General features: G+C 44.3%; 1 protein-coding gene across 1 annotated transcript in view; it reads right to left on the minus strand.

Annotated features, from left to right (window-relative positions):
* Positions 1 to 306: 306 nt before the first annotated feature.
* The window catches only part of LOC132005342 (uncharacterized), a 75,025-nt gene continuing 49,821 nt past the window's right edge, over positions 307 to 25,510 (minus strand). Inside the window, exons 3-10 of the mRNA XM_059382344.1 lie at positions 17,899 to 17,976; positions 14,689 to 14,771; positions 14,415 to 14,541; positions 10,249 to 10,448; positions 7,275 to 7,550; positions 5,745 to 5,939; positions 3,194 to 3,340; positions 307 to 613 (exon numbers count right to left, since the gene is read on the minus strand). Coding sequence (XP_059238327.1) covers positions 558 to 613; positions 3,194 to 3,340; positions 5,745 to 5,939; positions 7,275 to 7,550; positions 10,249 to 10,448; positions 14,415 to 14,541; positions 14,689 to 14,771; positions 17,899 to 17,976 — 1,162 coding nt within the window. The 3' untranslated portion in view covers positions 307 to 557. The remainder of the gene's footprint in view (positions 614 to 3,193; positions 3,341 to 5,744; positions 5,940 to 7,274; positions 7,551 to 10,248; positions 10,449 to 14,414; positions 14,542 to 14,688; positions 14,772 to 17,898; positions 17,977 to 25,510) is intronic.

A 25,510-nucleotide genomic window follows, 5' to 3' on the forward strand; every position in this document is an offset into this window, starting at 1 on the left:
TAATGAAGTCAGAGTCTAAACATAATGTGGCACCTTCCTGAAATAGAAAAATGACATTAGCAGAAAAGCTGGTAAAATACGAATTAAGTCTACGATATAGTGAATATTCCTGTACTAATGCAAATTTCCCAATAAAGATACCATGGTTTTGTAAGATGTCAACACCAGGGCAAGTTGGATAAAGGGAGCTCCCCTTTATTATCCCTGGGAATTTTCTATAAATCTGAACTCATTCCAAAATAACAAGTCCTTAAAAAGTGGCAACCGGTATGTAAAAGCGAAAAGTTTTTATTTTATTTTAGTATGTATATAATTAACAACGTCAAGATCCAATTTCTGCAACAATGACCTTCCACACATCTCTACCTTGGCACAGACACTCCAAACAGGAAACATGTTTCCACGGGGCCACGTTACTGGGCAGAAGGGAAGCACATTCACACCCACGGCCCAGACACCAGAGCCGTGGGATCAGACAGGGGCCTCAGTCCTGGAAGGAGGGTGAAGCCGCCGTCTGGGCAGCAGCCACTCTGTTCTCCTGGCTCCGGGAGCTTTCTTTATTTCAGCAGAGATGGGTGCTGCGCCGTCTGCTTGTGCAGCACTGACTGAAGAGCTGCAAAGAGGAGGAACCAGCAGCATCAGTGACGTGTCCTGCCTCGTCTGCACAGGCCCAGCTGGCCCACAGCCCTCCAGCCGTGCCCACCTCTGCAGGCAGAAGCACACCCACCTAGCTGTGACCTTGGCAGGCGGACATCTGTGCCACGCTTGGGGCATCTTAAAAGATTTTCATGCCTATTATCCCACTTAATCCTGGTGGCTGGTGCTAGACCTTGCCTTACAAAGCACTAGGGGACACCTGCCCCCAACACCACCTTCGCTGAGTTAGAAACACTTCACCCAAAGGTCCCTCTTTATCCACAGGAGATCCTGGTGCCTCTCCCTCTCCAGACACGCTAACACCCGACTTCCTCCAAAGCCAGCTCTTGGTTTCCCAGAAGCCCTGAACAAACTACAACCACTCCTTCCCTCAAAATTTCTGCAGTCCTTCCACTGTGAAGGGAAGGATGTGGCAAAACTTGGACCCAAGCAAAACTTGACAACTTTCTGGACTGTGTGGTGGGTAAGAGCACTGAGCAGAGAGTCCCATGGCTGCTGTGCAGTGTCTGCCCAACCAGTACCACTGTGTGACCCTGGCCAGGCTCCTCACCCCCTGAGCCTTAGTGACTCATGTGGAAAAGGGAGATGATCTCACTATGTACCTCACAGGGTTGTTTGAAGACTAAATGAGATTACCTCAATGCCTGCCGCAGGACAAGAACTCGGTGCGTGGTAACTGCTACCCTTATGCCTTGTATAGGCAGCCTCCATGTTTTCACTCTTGTTTTTTTAAAATGTTTTCTCGGGGGTGCCTGGGTGGCTCAGTGGGTTGAGCCTCTGGCTTGGGTCGTGGTCTCAGGGTCCTGGGATCAAGCCCCACATCCAGCTCTCTGCTCAGTGGGGAGCCTGCTTCCTCCTCTCTGCCTACTTGTGATCTCTCTCCCTCAGTGCCAAATAAATAAATAAATAAATATCTTAAAAATATATATTTTAAAAATGTTTTCTCTCTTAGTCCTGGAATTTGGGGCACAGAGGGCCATTTTAGGTAAGGAAAATTCTCAAATTTTCCCCAAAATGAGGTCTATCAGAAGAGGATCTTCAGAATGAAAGAGACTGTCTAGGTTCCCAGGAGGATAGGGATCATGAACCTATGCGTGTTCCCTGTCTTGTCACCATTTTATAAACACACGTCCATTATACCACAACCACAGCATGTACATCTTGCAAAACCAGATTTGACTAAAACACAGAAGATGAGACTTCACTTATTTTTTTAGAGTAAACTCTACCTCTAATGTAGGGCTTGAACTCACAACCTCGAGATCAACTAACAGAACCAGCCAGGTCCCCGAGGACTGAGACTTTAAAACGGCAGTAATTATCATGAAAAATGTGTCCTGCATGAAAAGCAGAGAGGGACAAAATCTCACTTTCCTAAGAGCTGGGGTTTAGGCATCAAATCTCAAAAGAGAACTCAAACCTAACAATGAACCAAGAATAACTCTGGGCAGCGCCTTTACTTAAGCTCAGAAAGCCTGAATGACTAGAGATGAAGTCAGCAAAATGCCTGCTTGGCTGCCTTCCACCCCAGCATCGCAGCTCTCACCACCACCTTTGTGCCCTGGTGGGGTTGAGGGCAGCTTCGGGGCCTCTGGCGTCATCTCCCCCAGCCATACAGGAGGAAAGGCAGCACCAGAGAAGAGCTGGCCAGGCCTGCACTTAGAAAGAAGAGAGGAAAAGCCTGTCTTCCTGCGCAGACTCGGAGCCACAGCTGCATATCAATCAATCACTATCTTAAGTTATGACAGGTCCCGGTCCACCTGCCAGGCAGCAGAGAGGCAGTGCATCTCCCCGAGCCAAGCAGAAACAAAGTGCACCCCTCCGAGTGACGTCAGCAATACGCGTGCACATGATTACATGACATTCAACCTCGTGAGAATATGCTCCCTTTGCCAACTTCTTGCAATCCTCCTGGAGAGTCACAGTCAAGGAATTTCTTTTTCTAGTAGTGCTGGTTTCCCATTAACACCTCCCTGACCCTCAGTAATCTCCTTTCTTAACCAGAAGCTAGAAAAGCCCTATGCTCAGAGACTGAGACTGGCAGTAGTTTCTAGCGGCAATACTCTTCTGTGGTCTCCTTATTAGGGTTACCTTCTATTTTACAGCGACTGACAATAATGTCCATTTGTTAGAAATGTATTTTCCTTTTCAAGTACATCTGCAGCTTTAAAACGGGCGGGGGGAAGACTAGGAAAATAGTAGGTTTCTACACTGTAAAAACATAACACACTTTCTTACCTACTGCTATAGCCTCTTGTCATATCCAGTAGCCTAGAACCACACTGACCACTTAGGCAGCCCCTAGCCACATGTGACTACTCTATAATTACTATGTGATGATACTCACTCAAATTAATTACACTTAAACACAACTGAAAATTCAGTTCCTCAGTCTTACCAGCCATGTTTCAACAGCCACATGCGGCCCACAGCTGTCACATCCAGCCACACAGCTGCAGAACATCTCCTCTGTCGCAGAAAGCGCCAGTGGACAGCATGAGCCTAGAATGTCACTCCCAGCTCGCTGGCTACTCACCTGGAGGTGGTACTAAAAGGCCTGGTTTCTCCCCAAGCAGCGGAGGCTTGGCACGCTTGGGGCGGGGGCATCCCAAAGGAGCAGGTCTCTTGGAGGGGGCTGCTGGGAGCAGGGGAAGGGCAAACAGACCTTTGGGATTGCCCAGTCCTGCAGAGAATGAAAAACCAAAACATAAACCAGAAGATATAGGATGAAGGTGATTTCTGCTGCTCCCACAAAGGGACTTTTCCTTAATCTTTAGAGAAGGGCTGAGCAGGAGCACCTGCCACACACATAAATCTCAACTCCTCCAAGCTCTACCAAGCCCCCTCTGGGCCCAGACTAGGCCTTAGTGCTTATCCAGGGCCTCGCAAACTAGAGTCTGGGGGCCAAAATCAGCCCGCTGTCTGTTCTGGTACGACCTATGAGCTGAGACAGTTTTCTCATTTTTAAATAATTATGCTTTCAGTGATTATATAAGTACGTACACAATATCCTTAACTTTGCTTCTTGGCCTGTAAACACTAAAAATAACGTATTTACTATTTGGCCCTTAAAAAGTTTGCGAACCCTTCATCTAGGTCCACATGTGCGTGCGTGTGTTTCTTGACATCCTGGTTCTCTACCCTCACCTTTCCACAAGTGGGATTTCTCTTTGACACTCAGAATGTATTCTCTCAGCCATCAAACATTTTCCCGGACAGGTCATAAAAACAGATCCGTAACATATCTGAAGCATACTGTTCCCAAGAATCTAACATCCGTCCCCCCAGAACATCGGCCTGGGGGTCTCCCACATGGCCTAGCAACCTGTCACTCTCTCTCAGGCAGTCGATCTGCCCTGCCGTCCTCACCCTGTTGAACAGGGCATTTATTCCCACAGTTGATGCCAAGGCCCTGAGGCAGGCACCTAGCCCTATCTGAGGTCTGCATTTTTTTTAAAAAACCTTCAGCAAGGATGAGAAGCAACTCAGAGCAAAAAAAGCTCCCCCTGAGCCTTTCTTTTCTTAACTCACTGGCTTCTCACAGGAACCAGGTGTTAAGAATGTCCAGGGTGGACCAAGGGACTGGGCTGAGGCACAGGGTAGCGTGGTTGAGTGCAGCAGAAGGAAAGGAACAAGCACAAGGCATAGCAGGAGAGCCCCAGTTGTGACAGGAACAGAGAAGACTTGGAACTACACTCCCAATCATCCTAAAGGTCACCAGGTCAGAAAGGGAGGGGTCTCAGAAACGTTCACCCCTAGGGTGGATCTTCAACAGACACTGACTTCGCTAATAAGACATACACATGTACAGCGACCAAAGCAAAAGGACCCATTCTCTCTATTTTGATCCACGATAATAGCCAAGGTGGAAATATTGTGCTCATAAGGTTTTTGGGTAAAATGATCCCTGCTCACATGAAAGACCAAAGCAATATTTGACTCTTAGACACAAATGCATCCAGGGTCCAGGTTTTATTTGAGGCCCAGGAGAAAAGCCGCCTTTCTATCAAGACTTCACTGCCAACTTGTGTCTTTAACATGGCAGACTGAAAACATGCTCTCATCCAGCTTCTTCTCTACTCCCACTGTTAATACACAAGAAACACAGGAGAGGGGACAGAGTGTACCAACAAATATTTGGAAGATGAGAACAGAAGGAGTGGGACTGCATTCCGGGTGCCTACAGAGGAGTTAAAACTCTTTGACCTTGGGGTGCCTGGGGACGCTCAGTCAGTTAAGTGGCCAACTCTTGATTTCGGCTCAGGTCATGATCTCGGGGTTGTGGGGTCAAGCCCTGTGTCAGGCTCCCCACTCAGTGGGGAGTCTGCTTCTCTCCCTTCCCCTCTACTCCACTCCCTGCTCGCACATGCTCAATCTCACTCTCTCTCAATAATTAAATAAGTAAATCTTAACAAAACAAAAAACCTCTTTACCATCAAGAGGCAGGAAAGGCTCAGATACCAGCCACCCCAAGAACCAGAGGCATAATGGACACTGGGCTTGACTGGAACTTGGTATCCCAAGTGGTTAGCGCCATACCCAAGTCTCCTCCTAGAGAGAAGAGATGGATGTCTGGTAACAGGCTTGAGCAGCAGGATCCAGTTTGGCTGGAAGTGAGTCAACCCTGGGCATTTTCAGTTATGTAAGCCAGTCAGGTCTCCTTGTTTTAAGCTGAGTTAGGTCCCTGTCACTTACAATGGAAGGAGTCCACACTAATACAACCTCATTTTAGGCAGATGTCAGATACTATTTATGCCAACTACTCAGAAAAGCCTGGAAAACACTATAGAATTCAGAGTGCATATTAAGAGAACTCTGTTTAAGCCATCCTCAATGTGGCCACCAACCTTGATAAGAAAGCTCCTCTACACGTCCCCCATGTTAAAACTTAAGCAATTCACTCAAGAGAAATGGCACCCACTGAAACCCCAGATGTCTCTTCTGGTCTTCTGAAATCTTAGCATTCGCTGTGACTATGCCAAAAGACACTGCAACTGTTCTCAACTGTCTGCTCTCTCAGGGCCGTGAGCATAGAGGAAGCAGAACCCCCGTGAGCTCTTCCTCCTTTCCTGGAGGGAGGCACTGACCTGGTGGTGGAAGGAGACCCCCTCCTGGTCTGTCCCCTAACAATGGGGACTTGGCAGGAAGTGGGGGATGAGGGCCCGAGAAGGAGGACTTTCCGGGGGTTGGAAGAAGTGGAGGCAGCTTGCCCACGACAGAGGTACTCCTTCCTGGAAATGAGGAATGATCACTGGTAGCTGAAGACTCAAGTGTCTCATAGCCTGGAGAAATGAAGAAAATGAATGGTCACCAGAAGTCTGCGGCAGAGGCTCGAGCTGCAAAAGGAACGACTCAAGGAAGTCAAAGAAGACCGTGATGTTTCGGACTTAGAGGTTTCTACGATCAAAGAGAAACAGAATGTTAACTAGACTTGGTGCGGTGATCATCAGAGGATATATACAAGTATCGGATCATTATGCTGTATACCTGAAAGTCACAGAATATGTCAATTATACTTAATCAATTAATCAATTAATCAATGACATAAGCACTCAGGGGGAAAAAAAAATGTGTTTCAAGGTTACGAGCAACCCCCAACACAACCCTGAGAAGAAGGTACAAAAATGTACAAAAATAAAATACATTTTGGGGCACCTGGGTGGCTCAGTTGGTGAAGGGTCTGCCTTCAGCTCAGGTCATGATCCCAGGGTCTTAGGATCAAGCCCTGTGCAGAGGGGAGTCTGCTTCTCCCTCTCCCTCTGTGCTCTCTCTTGGTCTCAAATAAATAAATAAAACCTTAAATAAAATCCATTCTACATTTTAAAAGATGAACGATTTCTTTAAAGCTTTAACATGGCCCTAGAAGTTCAGCTATGTTTCCCCATAGGGACAAGTGATTATTATTTCCTTCTCACCTACTCAACTCAAAACAAATAAACTGAAAAGTCACCATTTTAACAAGTTTGGCTCATAACTGGAATGCTCTTTACAATCTTCAAGATTAGGAACTACTGGGGCGCCTGGGTGGCACAGTGGGTTAAGCCGCTGCCTTCGGCTCAGGTCATGATCTCAGGGTGCTGGGATCGAGTCCCGCATCGGGCTCTCTGCTCAGCAGGGAGCCTGCTTCCTTCTCTCTCTCTCTGCCTGCCTCTCAGTGTACTTGTAATTTCTCTCTGTCAAATAAATAAATAAAATCTTAAAAAAAAAAAAAAGATTAGGAACTACTTTTTTATGTTTACCATACACTTCAAAATAATCTACAAATGTTATCAATTAACAAGCTGAAACCTTTGAATCACAAAAGTAAACCGACAGGGAACAGAAACTATTTCCCACCTGTCCATCTATATAGAGAAGTCATCCTATTTATACATTAAAAATCTGATTCAAAAGGAAATTTAGCTTAAAAAAGAAAAGCATTTTAGTCTATAAAGGTTATACATTAAAAAACTGTGTAATTCCTGTGTGGAACATGTTCCTATCAGACACCTTTACATTACAGAAGTACAGTCTCTCGATTAAATAAGAAATTTTTAGTTTTACTTTCACATATGGATTTGCTGAACAGGATTTCCTGAGGTTTAAAATGGGGAGGGAAAACAGACAGTGCCAAATACCTTCCAGGTGCCCTTTCCTGGTCTTCAGGTAGTCAATGAGCAGATTCAACTCATTCCTGTACAAATGCATGCCCTCACTCAACAGGAAGAGGAGGTGCTGAATGCCCAAAGGGACGGAGTAGCTGGTCAGTTGCTCCCGGGCCAAGAAGTCATCTGCCAGATCTCCAGCCTGCAAAGCAATTCCAGCACGTTCCTGCTGCTCCCGTTTCGAGAAAAATCTCCTGTATTCTTTAGCCACCAGATCCAGGGCATCTTCCAGGGGCATATGACGATGTACTAAGGACGAGAAAGAGCCTGCTTTATATCAAATGGGCGCCCGGATTCCTTTTAAAATCAGAAAATAACATAGTTAATCCAACTACGTGTTGTTTAAGCTGTGTCAGCTTTCAGTACAGATGTGACTGTCTACTGATCCAACTGGCCTGGGACCCTCCAAAGCAGGTGCCTGTCGATTTCAAAATCAAACATTACGTTGTTTCAAAATTATAACATGTGCAGCTTGATTTACCTTTTCCATACAGACCCGCTTTTCACAGTTGGACAGCTTCACGCTATACCGAGAGAGAGAGAGACAGAAAGAGTATGGAAATAGGTGCCATGTGTATCAATGGGAATTCTTAATGCTAAGCAAATCTAGCCTAAAAAAAAGGCAGGATGCAACTTTACCCATTGCTGGCTACTGGGCATGTTTAAAGGAGAGAAAAAAACCCTAAAAGTGAAGGCGTTTGATTTGGTTCCAGCAATCCAGTGGATAACCTGAGACAAGAATGATTCACAGAAGAAACAAAGAAGCAGAGAACAGAGCCTTCAAAGAAGTGAGCAGGTGAGACATGGGGCTACTGGTTTTCACTACATGCCTTTTAGTGTTAATCTCTTCACTCTGTACATGTAGTACGTTGATAAAAGGCAGACAGACACACAGACATGTGGTGCAGGACTTCTAGGCTCTGTCACTGTAGGCTGAGGAGTAACCCACAATCCTCTGCGTGGCTCTGCAGTCTTTAGCTCAGGCCTCTGGGATCTTAAATCATATTAAAAGCCTTTCCAGGTCAGGTCAGGAGTGCTCCAGGCCCTAAATACTACATATAAAATAAATTCTCGACACTAGGAATGGCTTTTACATAACTTAATGGCTACAGTCAATGCATAGGTGTCTCCTAATCTCTCCTGGGTTTACCTGCTGAGAATAAGACTTCATAAAAGTTTCATTTTAGGGGCACCTGGGTGGCTCAGTGGGTTAAGCCGCTGCCTTCAGCTCAGGTCATGATCTCAGGGTCCCGGGATCAAGCCCCGCATCGGGCTCTCTGCTCAGCAGGGACCCTGCTTCCTCCTCTCTCTCTGCCTGCCTCTCTGCCTACTTGTGATCTCTCTCTGTCAAATAAATAAATAAAATCTTTAAAAAAAAAAAAAAAAAAAAAGTTTCATTTTAGATGAGAGGCCCCTACCCTGTCTTCCATGTATCACATCTGAACAAATTTAGGATCCAAGGGGCACTATGGAGCTACAGCGGAAATGATGGTATTTGGTTAAACCTTAAACTGTTTATTAGGCTTACATTTAGGAAGAAATATGAATGTATATTTGCCTACAGGTGCTGAAGTTTCACTGTTTGACTGTCTTCTTACATGTTTGTCTCCGCACAGAAGCAGCTCCACGGGCTTCTGCAGAATGGCTGCGTGCAAGGTATAAAACAACACTGCCAGAAACAATGCAACGTCAAAGAGGGGCCTACTTACTTTAGTGGTTATTTCCTCAGCGATCTTGCATGAATGTAAACAGATGTGATTAGTTCTCGGCACAACCTGTTCAATTAAACTCCCCCACCCCCATCCACAGGAAGGTGGGGTTTGTGATTTCTGAGTATGCCCTTTCTTTTACACTTTGGTTTAGTCTTATTATTTGTTTAAAATAAATTAAACATTTTCTATGTTGAGAAAAACCATCGTTTCATGCTCTTGGGAACAGTGCTAAACCAGAGCTGGCTAGGTGGGTATAGGTCACTATACAGAAGCAAAGCAAATGGAATGGCCAGAAGATGTCCTGGCATCCCCCAGATTATTGGGAAGCCAATACTCACTACTGTTTTTTTCCAGACCCAACATTATAGCTGGTTTCTAGGACATCAGTCTGACACGGACTTCTGTGAAGGTCCCAGGAGCCACATGCAGGATATGAATTCAACTACTAGTGCTCCACTATGTATCTGCCCAGGGGAAAGGTCTCCCAACTCAGGGTGAAAATCCGACACCGCTAGGGCGACTCAAGCTGATAATGCGCCTGTTGGAGAAGCAGCCTGACTGCTGCCTACCTGAGCAGAGGAAGGAAGCAGGGCTGGCCTGCATCTCATGCAGTGCCTGGTGCGCATGAGGAACTCAGGAAGGGTGGACTGTAGAGAACAGCACCAAAAGCTTCCACAGAGCCAAGAGGACTACAGAACCCAGGCTTGTCTGGTTCTGACTCCAAGGGGGACGCTGAGGACCCTCCACAAGGCAGACTCTGGAAGCAGCAACTCTGCCCAGGCGGCAAACAGGACGGTGGTCTAGGATGTGTGCATCTGCCTGAGGCTATGTATTTTAGGGTAGAGAAGGGCTCATTTCTGTGCACTCTCACGAGCCTAAGAATAATGAAATGTCTGAGGTATTGCGAGAGAGGCAAAGCTGGCATGAAGGGTAGTCTAAGATTGCATGAACATTTTAGATTTACCACGGAGGGCAGAAAAGATGGTGGTGAGATTTGGTCAAAATATTCTGGATTCTTAAGTAAGAAGCAATAAAGATGATTTAAGTATCAATTATCCTAACACACAGGAGAGTATTTTGTGACACCTATTCAAGTCACCATTTACTCAACTAGATCAAGGTTAGTTACTGACAAATATGAACCTTCAAAGTATACCAGCATACGAAGAAAAACTATTATATTTTTAAAGCAGGATCCATTTTAAATGAAAAGTTCTAGATTGAGCTAAACTTACTTTTGATAGACTCATGAAGTATAATTACAGTGCAAGAAGAAAGTTTTACATTAGACTGTTCAACAAGAATGCAAAATGGCGACCTATCATCCTTAACTTCATGGAGCGCTCTTGTAAGACTTGACTCGGAAGAGAGGTGAATCATTTCCACCACAAGGCCGTGATCCTGTAACCGATGACCTATGCCTGTTGCATATTCCCTTTAAAAAAAAAAACACACACATACCACACACACACAAGAAAAAGGTAAGGTTATTGTCAACCAAACAAGAGGGGGAAAAAAAACCAAAACCCTACCTCACCAAGCGGTTGTTCCACAGGTATTTTGATGACAAGTTTAAGTAAGGCGGAGATATTATATTATTACTGTACTTGTGTAAATGAAGTGGAAGATGCTGTATTTTTTCAAAAATCATGCAGGCCATGGAACTTGTTTTCATTCTTAGACATACTGAAAATATATAGTTAGAGGGGCGCCTGGCTGGCTCATTGGGTTAAAGCCTCTACCTTCAGCTCAAGTCATGATCCCAGGGTCCTGGGATCAAGCCCTGCTTGAAGAAGCAGGGGAGCCTGCTTCCCCCCTCCCTCTGCCTGCCTCTCTGCCTACTTGTGATCTCTCTGTCAAATAAATAAATAAATAAATCGTAAGAAAAAATTTCAGTAGTACGTTATCCCTTTATGGAATCAGCAAGAGAACTGGAGACTGCTCTAACCAAAGGAAAACTTATTTTTCTGAAAATGTGGTGTCCTCATTCGGGTGACCATATACAGAGCTTTATAAAAGCAGCAGAGCAGGTGAGAGCCGTGTTTTTGTGTGGCATGATACACTGGGTAAGTAAGATAAACGGGGCCAGCCTTTTTCAAGATGGACTCATCCAAATGTTATTTGATGAAATCATTTCAATTTAAAGACCATGAAACAAAATTTAAGATTGTTTGAAAGAACAGTTAAGACTAGTATCTTCAAAGAAAATAAGAGAATGCTCATCTACAATTAGTTCCGGGGACAGACCAGTATTTGTCTGCAACTGTGACAATTCCTTGCTAACAAGTGAATTGGTGAGGGGCGCCTGGCTGGCTCAGACAGCGGAGTGTGCGACTCTTGATTACCGGGTTTTGAGTTTAAGCCCCACATTGGGGGGTAGAGTTTACTTAAGTAAATAAATAAGTAAGTAAATGTATAGCCAAACAAACATGCAAAAAAGAGTAAACAGGGGGCGCCTGGGTGGCTCAGTGGGTTAAGCCGCTGCCTTCAGCTCAGGTCATGATCTCAGGGTCCTGGGATCGAGTCCCGCATCGGGCTCTCTGCTCAGCAGGGAGCCTGCTTCCCTCTCTCTCTCTCTGCCTGCCTCTCCATCTACTTGTGATTGCTCTCTGTCAAATAAATAAATAAAATCTTTAAAAAAAAAAAAAAAAAAAAAAAAGAGTAAACAGGTGATTCTAGAGTTAACCATCTCAGTCAATACCAACCATCCCATAACCAACCTTGGATCAAACCCCAGAGTCCTCTCATCTCCCATTTTCTCAGCCTTGGGTCTTCAAGTCCTAGAGAATCGATCCCAGAACTCTCCTTTGGGTTTCTGCTTCCCTTCCTGCCCAATGCTTACTTAGAAACCTGCACAGAAACTTAAAACCTCAAATGACATTGATTCCCTGAAACCTCCCTGATTTACCTCCTTGGACCCTACAACGGTAGTCTGCTCTTCCTCTTACATATCCTCTGCTTAGAGCAGGAACGACTCAGCATATTGCATCTTCCACTTGTTAGTTATGCGCATGTTTTACCTTAACTTATCAGGCTGCCTGTGGTACAAAAGAGGAACTGTGACTTAATTATCTGTATGTTCCTCGCTGACCTTAGCACACATAACAGGTACACATTAAGTGCCATGTTCTGCGTATTAAAAATTAAAATGATGTCCGGAAAAATGCTTTCTAGGCAATTTAGGAACATAAATGATGATTTCAGAAAACAAATTCAAGAGGAAAACAAGAAAAACAAGACATGGTTTGTATTTACAGAGTAACAGCCCTGGGGTCAAAACTATCACAATAATTAAAAAAAAAAAAACACCTATCACAATAATAATTCACATTGGAGGACATGATGTGAAAACTAATTACTGTTTAGGAGTATAAAGGAATGAATTAGCCAACCAATGTATCACTACAAATCTCTTCCGACATCAAAGTGACAACAGAGCAGGCAGCAAGGCCCAGTTCACAGACTCTGGCAGACGCAGGATGCCCTCGGCCGAGGAGTTCCTAAGCTGCACCCGCCGAGGGTCCTAATCCGTGGCTAAACGCCAGAACTGCGGAACGCCGGGCCCGAATACCACCCCAGATGGTGGGGGAGCAGAAGAGCAATCTCAAGGACTCCTCTCCACCACACAGCACTGTGCTCCAGTCCACACCAGCCAGCCTGACTCTGGAGTGGGAGACTGGCAAGGGCATCAGGGTGCGGGAGTCAAATGGCCACTGGAACCCATCACCGCTCTGAAAGAGCTACAAGGTGCTACAGATCTGATGTGATCTGTTCTAAGAAAGCCAATTTAGTCAAAGATTAATGCAGTTTCCCTGGTTGATGCAAATGACTATAGCAAAGTTGCTAAATGTTGAGGGAAAACCAAGCCACTATGCATGCTGAGTCTTTACTGCCTCTGGTTCAAAACTGGTTTAAAATTACCACATGATCAAATTAATCCAGGGCATGTCTGCTTGTCTTTCAATTATTAAAGGGAAATCCCATAATTTTCTAATGTAAAAGGAATTGGCCTCTCCACCCTCCCCATGCTGTGACTGACCTCATTTCTTCCAGGCCGTTTTCTCCCAAGATCCAACCCAAATACCCTCCAAATGAGATGAAGCTATAATTTTGCTTTCACAAACTCTAACAGTAAAGATGCTACCTACAAATACATTAGGTTTCTGTAAAGCAGGTATCACAGAATAAGAATTCTGAAGTCATTTCAAGATTGTCGATTTTCACACAGAGTGAGAACACCAGTGCTGCCTTCATGCTGAGTTATGTTTTGTGCGTGCCTGGTCTCCTGTTCAGGAATGATTAGTTCTCATGTCTGAAGTCTGCAGGATCCCTCACTCCGCACCTCGCCTGGAGTAAGTGCGCATGCCTCCCACCAACCGTTTGTCGACACGGTCTTCGCCAAGCACTACGAAACCCGACAGAATCCAGAGACAATTATCATCCCACATTAATTCTCCTGTCCGCCTTCAAGTGATAGCAATGGTGTATAAGATCAGGGCACTATGCAGACCCAAAGGACGAGCTGGAGACAGTGAAGAGGGCAGGAGACCAGGCCAAAACAGGCCAAAAGTGGCGTGGATGAGTTGCAGGTGTTAAGTAGCCTATACAAGTTACAAGTGTTAGCTTGCACGAGTTACAGATGGAGAAGAAGGAACGGGCATTCCACATCGAAGGAAAAATAGCAAGGACAAAGGCTGAAAGGAATTCAATAAGCAGTTAAGAAAGGAGAGGAACCCATCTCTGAAATTATCAGTGAGGCCAACTTGTGGGTCCTACACTAGACTGTCAGCACCCAAAGGTAAAGGTGTGTCTGTTACGTTCACTCAAGTACTCCCAGAGCCTAGGACAGTGCCCAGCACACAGAACCCAGTCTGAAAATAGCCTTGTTTTTTTCTCCCTGATTACAAAATCGATGGACACTCATTGCAGAAAACTTGAGCAATACAGAAAACTGAGTAAGAGAGTTATCATTAAAAAAAAAAAAAAAAAAAAAAAAAGTTATCATCAGAAACCTCCCCAGCCACAGCCACAGGATGGTAAACCCAATAGCACATTCTTGTAATTCCTAGAGCGGTGTTCTTTTTTGTTTTTTGTTTTTAAGATTTTATTTATTCATTTGAGAGAGAGAGCATGAGAGGGGAGAAGGTCAGAGGGAGGAGACTCCCCATGGAGCTGGGAGCCCAATGCAAGACTTGATCCCAGGACTCCAGGACCACGACCTGAGCCAAAGGCAGTCGCCCAACCCACTGAGCAACCCAGGCGCCCCCTAGAGCAGTGTTCTAACAGCATTTCCTGAGTCTTTTCCATTCTCTTTTAGTGACTTATGTACGTAAGGCTGAATAGTTAATTATTCCATTTGTACACATTCTTATTCGACAGGCTAGAAAGAAATAAAATATACCTTTGTTCGTTGTTGATAGAAACAATAACACAGTCTGAAGGCCTCTCTCGATCACGTTCTTTCTGAATCATTTGATAAAAGTGCTGGAAAAGCCGTTCTTTCTGAGTGTCCCTGCCACCGGCATCACCTGAAAAATATTGACGTGTTCATGCTCTTGCAAGGGCAAAAGCAATCACTGAAGGTTTTCAGGGTTTTTTACAAAAGTGAAAATGAATGGCAACAGCTCTATGAAGAATAGATGAGGAAAACAGGAGGATCTCAGCAAGACTCTTACCGAACTGAGTGGACTGGGGCCGCTCGTGGTTCTCTTCGTGCCTTTTTGAATAATCAGCCACATTCCGCCGTAATTCTTCAACGCTATTGGATGCATGAAAACATAATAGTTTGTGCAAACTGAGTTTCCCTCTCAATGCGTCCCCAAAAGCCAAGAAATAAACACCAGGTCGCCTGGCACAATGCGTATGCACCCAAAGAAGGGCTGTGTCTACACAGGGATAGAAACACGCTCAATAATCTGTTCTCATTTTAAAATTATGGCGAGTTTCTGGAGTTTTTCTGTTCTCTCCCATTCACTTCCTCTTGCCTGTTATGACGAAAAGTACTACGTGGAGCCATTGATCTTTGTCAAGACAGACTGATAGAAGCCCATACACGAAGGTGTTTATTTTATTTATTTATTAAAAAGATTTTATTTATTTATTTGACAGAGATCACAAGTAGGCAGAGAAGCAGGTAGAGGGGGGGTGGGGGAAGCAGGCTCCCCGCGGAGCAAAGAGCCCAAGGCTCTATCCCAGGACCCTGAGGTCATGACCTGAGCCGAAGGCAGAGGCTTTAACCCACTGAGCCACCCAGGTGCCCCGAAGGTGTTTATTTTAAAGAGGAGATAATTCTAGCAGCCGTGTACACCATTTGAAGAAGCAGCGCTTACCTCTGAAGGTCTTCACTGGCTACGGGTAAAAAATGAGGCAATGAGGTCTGCTCACTTTACTCCTGAACACTCTACAGCCCCTGTGAGCCAGCCATTTTCCCTTGCTGAAGGCATGCAAAAGAGCGCACAGATGCTGGGTAATCTATTAGCCATCTAAAGTAGTCCCCTTTGCTGTGATTTAACAGAAGAAAGGGGGGAATTCGAGGCACTCTGTACCCTAAATCAGGCATTTTTACTGCAGCTCTCCAGCATCCAGACACCAGTGTGTCTGTCCACAAGGAGTGTCCTGCCAGGGAGAGAACCACCTCGGCAGGCAGCAATTAGTTCCTTTCTCACCAGAGGCATCACGCTGCATGGCAAAGCAGCCACGGAACACGCTCAACCCACAACTATTCAGCAAGCTGCCAGCAAACGTCGATCCCTTTGCTCGTCTCCTATACAATTTTCATTTGGGTTGTTGGCCACAACCAATTCCCTGACACAGCAAAGACGTGGCTCCAGACTCTTAAGAGGCAAAGCTTTTGCCTGAATCCAGGCCTCCCCTACTGCCTGAGCACCCTGAGCTCCCCAAGAATGCTTCCTTCCCCCACACAGACTTCATCTTTGTGTACTGTCTCCGACAAACACTAGCCGTTGGCTCCAGAGGCCATTCCTCAAGTTGCCTGCTTTCTCTACCCCTTGCTAGGCTGTGTTCTTGCTGGCTTTCTCTCACAGTTTATTCAGAATCTTTTTCAAAGTGGTCTGAAAACTGCTCACCACCACTCTAAGTAAATCAGACAGGGTTGGGAATGCACCCCAGAAGCTGGTATGTGGCCATCCAGGAAAAGCAGCCTGATGTTGAAATTGCAGCTGCCTGGGTATGAATCTCAGTGCTGTCACCTACTAACTGGGAAGCTTGAACGACTTACTTAACACTGCTCAGCCTCAGTCTCCCCACCTGTGAAATGGGGCTATCGGAACCTCCCTAGAAGTGCTGTTATGAGGATCCAATGAGTTCAAGTAGGTAAAGCCCTTAGTACAGTGTCTGATGCAGGAGAAGCCTTCAACAGATGCAGGCCATTCTCATCCATCTCTGCCTTTAGGCTTCCTTCACGCCAAAGCTAAGAAAATCCCTCCTTCAGAATATCGCCGACCGGTGCAAGTATTCGGAGTCTCATTGTCAGGAAACATTACCTGAGAGAGACTAACCCCCATTAACAGTCACTCCTGAATTCTATACTTCCAAGTGCTTCCGCAGTCGAGGAAGGCATTTTTCAATTTTGAATTATTAATCTAATCTGACACAAATCTCATCTTTAATGCAGGCAAGAGAGAGGCCCTGTCAAGGTTCATACATATAAAAATCAATTCAGATACAGTTCAAGGAAAACTGCTTTGGATCTACCTCTGTAGTTTTGGTAAAACCAAAACTACAGAGGTAGATCCAAAGCAGGAGTCCTGTAGTGCCGTGTTGATTTACCTCCTTAGTTACTTGGAACTCCACTGCTGAATGTGGAAGACAGACTCAACTACGTGAGATTACCTTCAAAACTGGTTTACAGACTTTGGAATCCTACGTGGTGGTCAAAACCGATGAGGATCAATAATCCTTCGTGACATTTTACTTGAAAGAAAGTTCTAGAACAATATACCAGGATGAGCCATTTCAATTAAAATTAAGGGCAGAGTGGGGCGCCTGGGTGGCTCAGTCGTTAGGTGTCTGCCTTCAGCTCCGGTCGTGATCCTGATCCTGGGGTCTGGGATCGAGCCCCGTGTTGGGCTCCCTGCTCTGCGGGGAGTTGCTTCTCCCTCTCCCACTCCCCCTGCTTGTATTCCCTCTCTCACTGTCTATCTCTCTGTCAAATAAATAAAAATCTTTAAAATAAATAAATAAATAGAGGGAGGGTGGGGAGGACTCTGAAAGGGATTTTTATTTTTTAGTATCACTTTTTAATCTATTTATCCGTTCGGGAGAGAAAGAGAACACGGGAGAGGGAAGGGACCGAGAGAATCTCAAACAGACTCCATGCTAAGCACGAGCAGGGCGCAGAGCTCCATGGCACGGCCCTGAGATCATGACCTGAGCAGAAATCAACAGTCAGACGCTTAACTGACCCAGCCACCCAGGTGCTCTTTCCCTTGCATTTCCCTTCCAAACCATTTTTCAGGGACTTTATTTGTACTGGAATACTGATTCACCTCCTAACTAAAATACATTCGCATTTTTAGAGCATCTACCCACGGTCAGATGGTGGCACAAAAAAAGGTGGGGAGGTGTGGAAGAAGGGAGTGGAGGGCCCGCTGCAGTGGGTCACCCAGGGAGAGCTCACAAAGGGGCTCGGGTGGTCGAGTCCCTCCAGTTCGTAAGCCTGTTTTAGTTACTCGAGTCCAAATGGCTATGGGAAGGGAGAAGTTAAAGCAGAAGGGCTTAATATGATCAAGCTGACCTGAGGGACTTCCCAAAAAGCAAATATTAATAGCATCAATTTTAACAAACACGTAAGTCTGCACAGTAAGAACACATCTACATTACTACTAAAGCTTTTAGCAAATTGAGCCAGAACAATAAAACTTTACCTTAGCATGTCTTCACCCTCCTTTAAGTAGCCCTCTTGGGGAGAATAAGAAGTCGGCGGAAAAGGTTTATATGGCTTGCTGCTAAAAAACCAACAAAGACAAAATTACACTTAAGAAGAAATTATTTCCCATAGCCCACATGTTACTTTCCACAGTTCTGGTACACTCAAAGGTGATTAAATCTTCAGTGAGACTGGATTTTTAAAACTCGAACAATGCTTTTCTGAAGACTTCTTTTTTTTTTCTTTCAGAATCTCTATTCTATTTTGTAATGCTTATTTCTATTTTCATCTAATTTGTTTGCTCAATGCTTTTCCAGAGCTGACAACTGAAGGCAGAGCTCTCTCACAAGAAAAGACCATTATAAATGCAGGAAAGGAAAGGGGCTTCAACATAATGAATCAGATTTACCCAAATGAACTGAATTAAACCGAAAGAGAAGTAAGAATGCAATGCTGGTGGTTTTTGGTAATTTTTTAAAAATCCGATTTTTTTTTTTAGAAGCTTCTCTTTGGTAGATGCTCCACCAACATCACCATAAATTTTCACAAATTATCAGGCACCTTTAATGTATGTATCTGACACCAACTCCACAATGGCACTTATCAAGAACATTCCTGAATCATTCGTGTGCATCAGTTCTAAGCAGTCGAAGTCCTCGATTAAAACCACTGTTAGGTTTACATGCCAAATGCATTCCATGCACATCGACAATGTCTTCCTCATTTAGAAGTGGTAGTGGTTAATGAATTAACACTGATCTAAATCCAAGACAAAAATAAGGGGCAAAGCCTAAGAAGAAAACGCCTGCTCCAAATTGTTAGCTGAAAGAAACAAGGGGCTAAACAAGAGGAACTACGATGAATTTGGACCGAGAGGGTTAAAGAGTTATTAGAAAGCTTTCCTTTTCCAAAAAGGATCAGGAGCACAGATGCTCCACTCGACCCTCTTCTCAATGATCCTAGCCAAGTTTGAAGGCCATGAGAAGGAATAAGCAGATGGTTCAATGTGAGTAAGTCAAAAGGAAGTTGCATTTGCCTTATTCGGCTTCCTAGCAACTAGACTGAATGATGCCAAGAAAGCCAGCCGGCTCTAAGGAGAAACACTGCAGGACACTTGGAACCCAGTGGCTGGGCAGGGGAGAGAAGGCCCCAGACACCCTCACCTGGCAAAACAAATCCAGCGCCACCGGACACCCACACTTCCCACCTCATCAGGACCTTCCCTTTCGCCTGCAGTTCCCACTCTAACCGACCTGGCCACACTAATGCCAACCACTCGATGACAAGGACAACCTTTCAAACTCCAGTAACATCAGATGAGCAGTCTGGCCCGGCCATCAAAGAATAAGTCCCACTTCTCCATGGGAGAGAAGGCCCAAAGCACTCAACGCACCTCAGCCAGCTGGACAAAGGAGTCCGCAGGCCAAAAGGCCCGCACTCAAATACGGCAGCTCCCGCTCTGAGAAAGGCAGACAGCCGTGTACACTGGCTGGGATCCCAGAAGCCTGAGAAACATCCCTCCCAGAGCCACGGTGTGTTCCTTTTCTCCTCCTTAAAAACATTCCCTAAGTACCGTGGATGCTGGTGGTTCACAAATTGGGCTACTAAAAGGAACCACACTCAGAAGGAATTGTCTTTGTGTAAATACATAAATAGGAACAGGAGATAAATCCACAAATGGCCAAAGGAAGGCCTGGATGTTATTAAACGCTGCAAGGTTATCTTAAGCCCTGGCATTTTGCTATGTATTCTGGGCCTCCCTCTAACTGGTGGCACCCATTAAAACTTCAATTCCTCTCCTACTCCGTGGGTAGCAGGTCAGTCAGAAATGGGACTTCTAATTACAAATTATATCTTGGGAAATGAAGAGTTTCCAAGATGTTCAATGAAAATGTTTTCAATGCATTATACTTAAGACTTATAACAACCAACCAAGCTGGGTATTACCAATCTCCCAACGCTTTTTAGAAAAAGATGAGGAAATGGAGAGTCAGTTCACACGACTTGCTACAAAGCTAAGCCATAAAGCCCAAATTCAAATCCAGGTATGTATGACTCAAAAACCCAGGCTCCCTCCAATACCTCATAGCCCAGAAAGTCTGGGCTTAACACAGGAGGTCTGCAAGCAAAATAAAACTAGGAAAAGCCATGAAAGAAGGATAAATCTTAACGAATAAAGATATTAAGCCATTCTGTATTTTTATGGAATGTAAATTCACGTGGGCATAAATTCCCATTTGAGAACACTCTAGAGAGTACGGCAGCGGGCTCCCCAGGGAAAATGGCTGCCTGCCCACGTGCGCTAGCAGGTGGAGAGCCTCCTCCGCACATCTGGGTGGACCACCTAAGGATGAGCGATTCAAAATTCAAGCCTCAAGACTGATATAGAGGAACCAGAATTCTCATATGCTGCTAGTACAAATGGTACAATCACTTCAGAAAATCATCTGACAGTTTCTTAAAAGGTGAAACACATAATCAAGCCAGTAGATATTTACCAGGTAAAAATGAAAGCACAGATCTACTAAAAAACTTGTGCATGAATGTTCATAGCAGATTTGCAAAGAGCCAAAAACTAGAAATGTCTAACCACAGAAAGATGACAAAACAAACTATGGTGTAGCCACAGGTCTTAGCCTGCCCAGGCCACAGTAACAAAACATCACAGTCTGGGTGGCTAAAACAAGAGAAGTTTATTGTATCAGAGTCCTGGAGGCAGAAGTCCAGGACCAGGATGTCTGCATAGTCCAGTTCTGGCGAGAGCTCTCTTCCTGGTTTGCAAAGGCCACCTCCTTGCTGTGCCCTCACACAGCCCTTCAATGGTGCAGAAGGAGACTCCTTCTCCTCCTCTTATAAGGCCACCAGTCCTGCAAGATTAGGGCCCCAACCTTTTGACCTCATTTAACCTTACTCAGCTCCTAAAAGCCCTGGTCTGCAAATACAGTCACGCTGGGGGTTAGGGCTCCAAAATGCAATTATAAGGAACACAATTCAGTCCATGGCACCATAAATTGGAATACTACTCAACACCAAAGAAATGGAAGTACTGATCCACCCAACAGCACAGATGAATCTCAAAATAATTATTCTGAGGGAAACCAGAAACTTTTCCATACAAATATACACTGTATGATTCCATTTAAATAATTCACATAAATTATATATACAATATACAGAAACTTATAAAAAATGCAAGCTAGGGGAGCCTGGGTAGCTCAGTCGGTTAAGCAGCTGCCTTCAGCTCAGGTCATGATCCCAGGATCCTGGGATCAAGCCCTGTGTCAGGCTCCCTACTCAGTGGGGAGCCTGCTTCTCCCTCTTCCTGTGCTTGTGCTCTCTCACTCTCTCTGTGTCAAATAAATAAATAAAATCTTAAAAAAAGAAAAGAAAATGCAGGCTAATCTATCATGACAAAAGTGACAGACTAGTTGTTGCCAAGACAAAGGGTAATGACAATGACAAATAAGTAAACTTTGGGGAATGATAGCCGTGTTCATTACCTTGATTGTAGTGCCGGTCGGTCATCCACATGTCAAAACTGAAGTTGTACATTTTAAAAATGTGCAGGGTATTTACTATGTATTATTACACATCAATAACCATACGACAATAAAACAAAAAAAATCCAAGCATTTCTCCCATTTTATACCTTCCCTCTGTCACATCAATTGTGTTTTCTTTCTTTCCTTTCTTTTTTTTAAAGTTTATTTATTTATTTTTAAGTAATCTCTATACCCAACGTGGGGCTCAAACTCACAACCCCAAGATCAAGAGTCACACAGTCTTCCGAATGAGCCAGCCACACACCTCAACATCAATGTGTTTTCAAAATGTTTCAAGTTTTAGCACCAGTCAGAAATCATGCATTCTGTTGTCTTTACATGGAGAGAAGCTTACACATCTATGGAAAGAGAGTCCATCGAAACACTTCCTCACTATTTCAAATTAAATGTACATGTCACTCCCAAAGCCTCCAGGAATGCTAGTACGATTATTTTTAACTTGTTACTATTGTATCTCAATTACTTCAACTTATTAGACAGCTGATCTATTAAGTTCTCAGGGTAGGACCCACTGGGGATAAATTTTAAAATTAAAAAGATTTTTAAGAATCTACTCTTAGAAGTTCCATCATAATTTCAAATTTCACTGAAAACAATTTGAATTTTAACACTCCTCTGGAGAAATTTCAATCAAGCCTCCAGAAATAGGAAAAGAGTAGTAGCATGGCACTGTCAAAGGACACAAATCAAAAAAAGTCATAGGTTTCCTCTCTAATATTCTTTAAAAAAAAAAACAAAAAAAAAAAAAAACAGGCTGAGTAACAGCTGAACAGTGTCACCATGCAATTCAGCAATCACACCCCACTGATTTGAAAACGTTATATCCACACAAAAACCTCCACATGAATGTTTATAGCAGCTTTATTCATAATGGCCCCAAACCGGAAGCAACCAAGATGCCCTTCAGTAGGTGACATAGATAAACTGGCACAACCAGACAATGAGAATTATTAAGTGATAAAAAGAAAACAGCTATCAAGCCACAAAGAGACTTGGCTTAATCTTAAAATGCATATTGCTAAGTGAAAGAAGCCAGTCTAAACAGGATATATACTGTATGGTTCCAATTACATGACATTCCGGAAAAGGCAAAACTATAAAGATGGGTGAAAAGATCAGTGGCTGCCAGAGGTTTGACAGGATGGAATTGAATAGGCGAAGCACAGGGGTTTTTTCCAGGCGGTGAAATTATTCTGCATGAAACAGTGATGGTGGATACATGACACTATGCATTTGTCAAAACCCACTGAACTTCACAGCATAAAGAGTGAACCTTAATGTATGCAGATTTTAACAAATCATTTAGGAAGTTGAGAGAATCCCAGGATGGAATACAGAATGTGACAAAACAATTACAAATTGTCTATGAACGTATGAAACCACCTCACGGAAGGGAGGGAGGGAAGAGGTAGGAGCTCACCTTTGTACAGTTTTGCAGAGAACCCGGTGGGATAGGATTTGGCCTGCGGTTGTAGGTTTCCAACCCTTGCTCTAAAGCCTAACGAGGCCCTCAAGTGGTAACTTTCAGAAGCCTGTGAAAGGAGGGCCATGTGATGTGGGATCTGTGCCACAGGGAAGGCGGCCAGACCCACGGCTTTGCCCGCATCTGGTCCAGAGTCGATGCCAAAGTCCTGATCTGGACTTAAAAGATACCTAATGCCCAGCCCCCACCCTGCCACAGCCCCCCCACCGGTCTGACCTAATTCTCTACTTCCACCTGCACTCCTGGGGGGCTATGCCTTCTAGGTCTGTCTTAAACACCACCACCCCACCACACCCCTGCAAATACCCACGTGGCTTCCATCCAGGGCTCTGCCCAAATGTTATCTTATCTGTCCAGCCCTCCGTCACCATCCTTACCACCTGTGCTCCCTACCCTCTGACCCAGCTTCAGTTTTCTCTCTGTCACTCATACACACACACACGTTTTAAACATAAACTTTATTTTTTACAGCACTTCTAGATTTTCAGAAAAATTGTAAAGACAGTACTATGTAAGAAATCTCCCAGATAACTTACACTTAGTTTCTCCTATTATTAGCATCTTTTAAATTGGACTATGTTTACTACAACTAGTGAACCAATGCTGATACACTCTTATTAAAACAAGTCCATACTCTATTCTTTTTTTCATTATTTATTTATTTATTTGACAGAGAGATCACAAGTAGGCTGAGAGGCAGAGAGAGAGAGAGAGAGAGAGAGAAGCAGGCTCCCCCCTGAGCAGAGAGCCCGATGCGGGACTCGATCCCAGGACCCTGAGATCATGACCTGAGCCGAAGGCAGAGGCTTAACCCACTGAGCCACCCAGGCGCCCCCATACTCTATTCTGATCTTCTCCCTTTTTACCTACTGTCTTTCTTTCTGGTCCAGGATACCACATTTCATTCTTTGGTCATGTCTCCCCAGGCTCCTCTTGGCTGAAGCAGTTTCTCAAACATTCCTTGCTTTTGATGACCTCAACAGTGTGGAGGAACACTGATCACATACTATATATTTTTACTTATTTGGATATTATCTCATCCCAAGCAGGAAGGTAAGCTTCTAGAAGACAGAAGATATCTAGAAGATAGACGGTAAGATTCTAGAAGGTAATCTTCTAGATTTTTGTCTGTTTACAGTTTCCCCAGCAAATGGAACAGGGCTTGCCACAATGTAAGCTGTTCAATGAATAACTACGGAATCAATGAATTTACTAAAATGAATTTTTTTTTTAAAACTCTAAAACTCCCTAGACTTTCAGGTTTCATAAAGTCCAGCCCTTCTCATTTAACACATGTAGACAATTAGGTCTTGAGGATTAGGTAACTTTCTTTTGGTTCTTAAGATTTATTTATTTGAAGGGCGCCTGGGTGGCTCAGTCGGTTAAGAGCCTGCCTTTGGCTCAGGTCATGATCTTGGGGTCCTGGGGTTGGGCCCTCCATCAGCCTCCCTGCTTGGTGGGGAGTCTGCTTCTCCCTCAGCCTGTAGCTATCCTTGCTTGTGCATTCTCTCTCAAATGAATAAATAAAATCTTAAAAAAAAAAAAAAAAGATTTGAGGGAGAGAGTGAGTGAGCATGCAAGCAGCAGGGAGGGGCAGAGGGAGAGGGAGAAAATCCTCAAGTCGACTCCTTGCCAAGACCAAGCTCAACACAGGGCTCAATCCCACAACCCTGAGATCATGACCTGAGCCTAAATAAAGAGCTGGACACTCAACCAACTGAGCCATCTTGGCACCCCAGGCTAGGTTAACTTTTTAGTTACAGGAACCAGAACTGGAATTTCCTCGACCTTTTGTGACCGCCACACACAGAAAACCGGGATTTCACTGCACACAAGGACATCTCAACCACTGCCGGTCTGACACTTCGTGTTACCCACAGGGAACCTGGGAGCAGATACTCATTCTCAGCTATCTCAACAGCTTTTTCTGCATAACGGTGTTTATTTAGGTCAATAAGCATCTAATACTTTACTGCATTTTTGCCCTTATTATTTTTTAAGTGTAAGTTAAAAAAAAAAAAAAAGGGAAAAAAAATGCTGTAATTAGGAGTAATTAGGAGAAGTCACCTAGCAGGTGACAAAGAGGAGTGAGATCTTTTAGGTCAAATCAAATTCTGCGCAGGCCTTGGATGATCACCTAAAACCAGCACCAAGTGCTAGAAAACCCTATGAATGACAGTGTGTAAATGGAGAGACGTGAATTCCTGCCACGACAGATAGACGGTTCTATTTTTTTACTCATTCCTTCCTCTTTAGTATCTTTTCAGGAAAAGATGTCAGGGATTCTCCCCACTCATTATACCTGTTTTGCAACCTTTCAACATGTGCTTTAGTGATAACCAAATGGGAATCCAGTAACTGCTGGATAAAATCGCTAAGCAAGAACTTCAAATATATACTTTCTCAAGTCACCCAGAGCCCAATACATAGCATGTGTTAAATAAATACTTATGGAACACGTGAAAATCAAGTGATTCAAAACTTTATCAGAAATGAACAGTATGTGGGACGCTTGGGTGGCTCAGTTGGTTAAGCACCGAACCCTTGATTTCAGCTAAGGTCAT

This window comes from Mustela nigripes, chromosome 17, assembly GCF_022355385.1.
Source record: "Mustela nigripes isolate SB6536 chromosome 17, MUSNIG.SB6536, whole genome shotgun sequence".
NCBI classification, from domain to species: Eukaryota; Metazoa; Chordata; class Mammalia; order Carnivora; family Mustelidae; genus Mustela; species Mustela nigripes.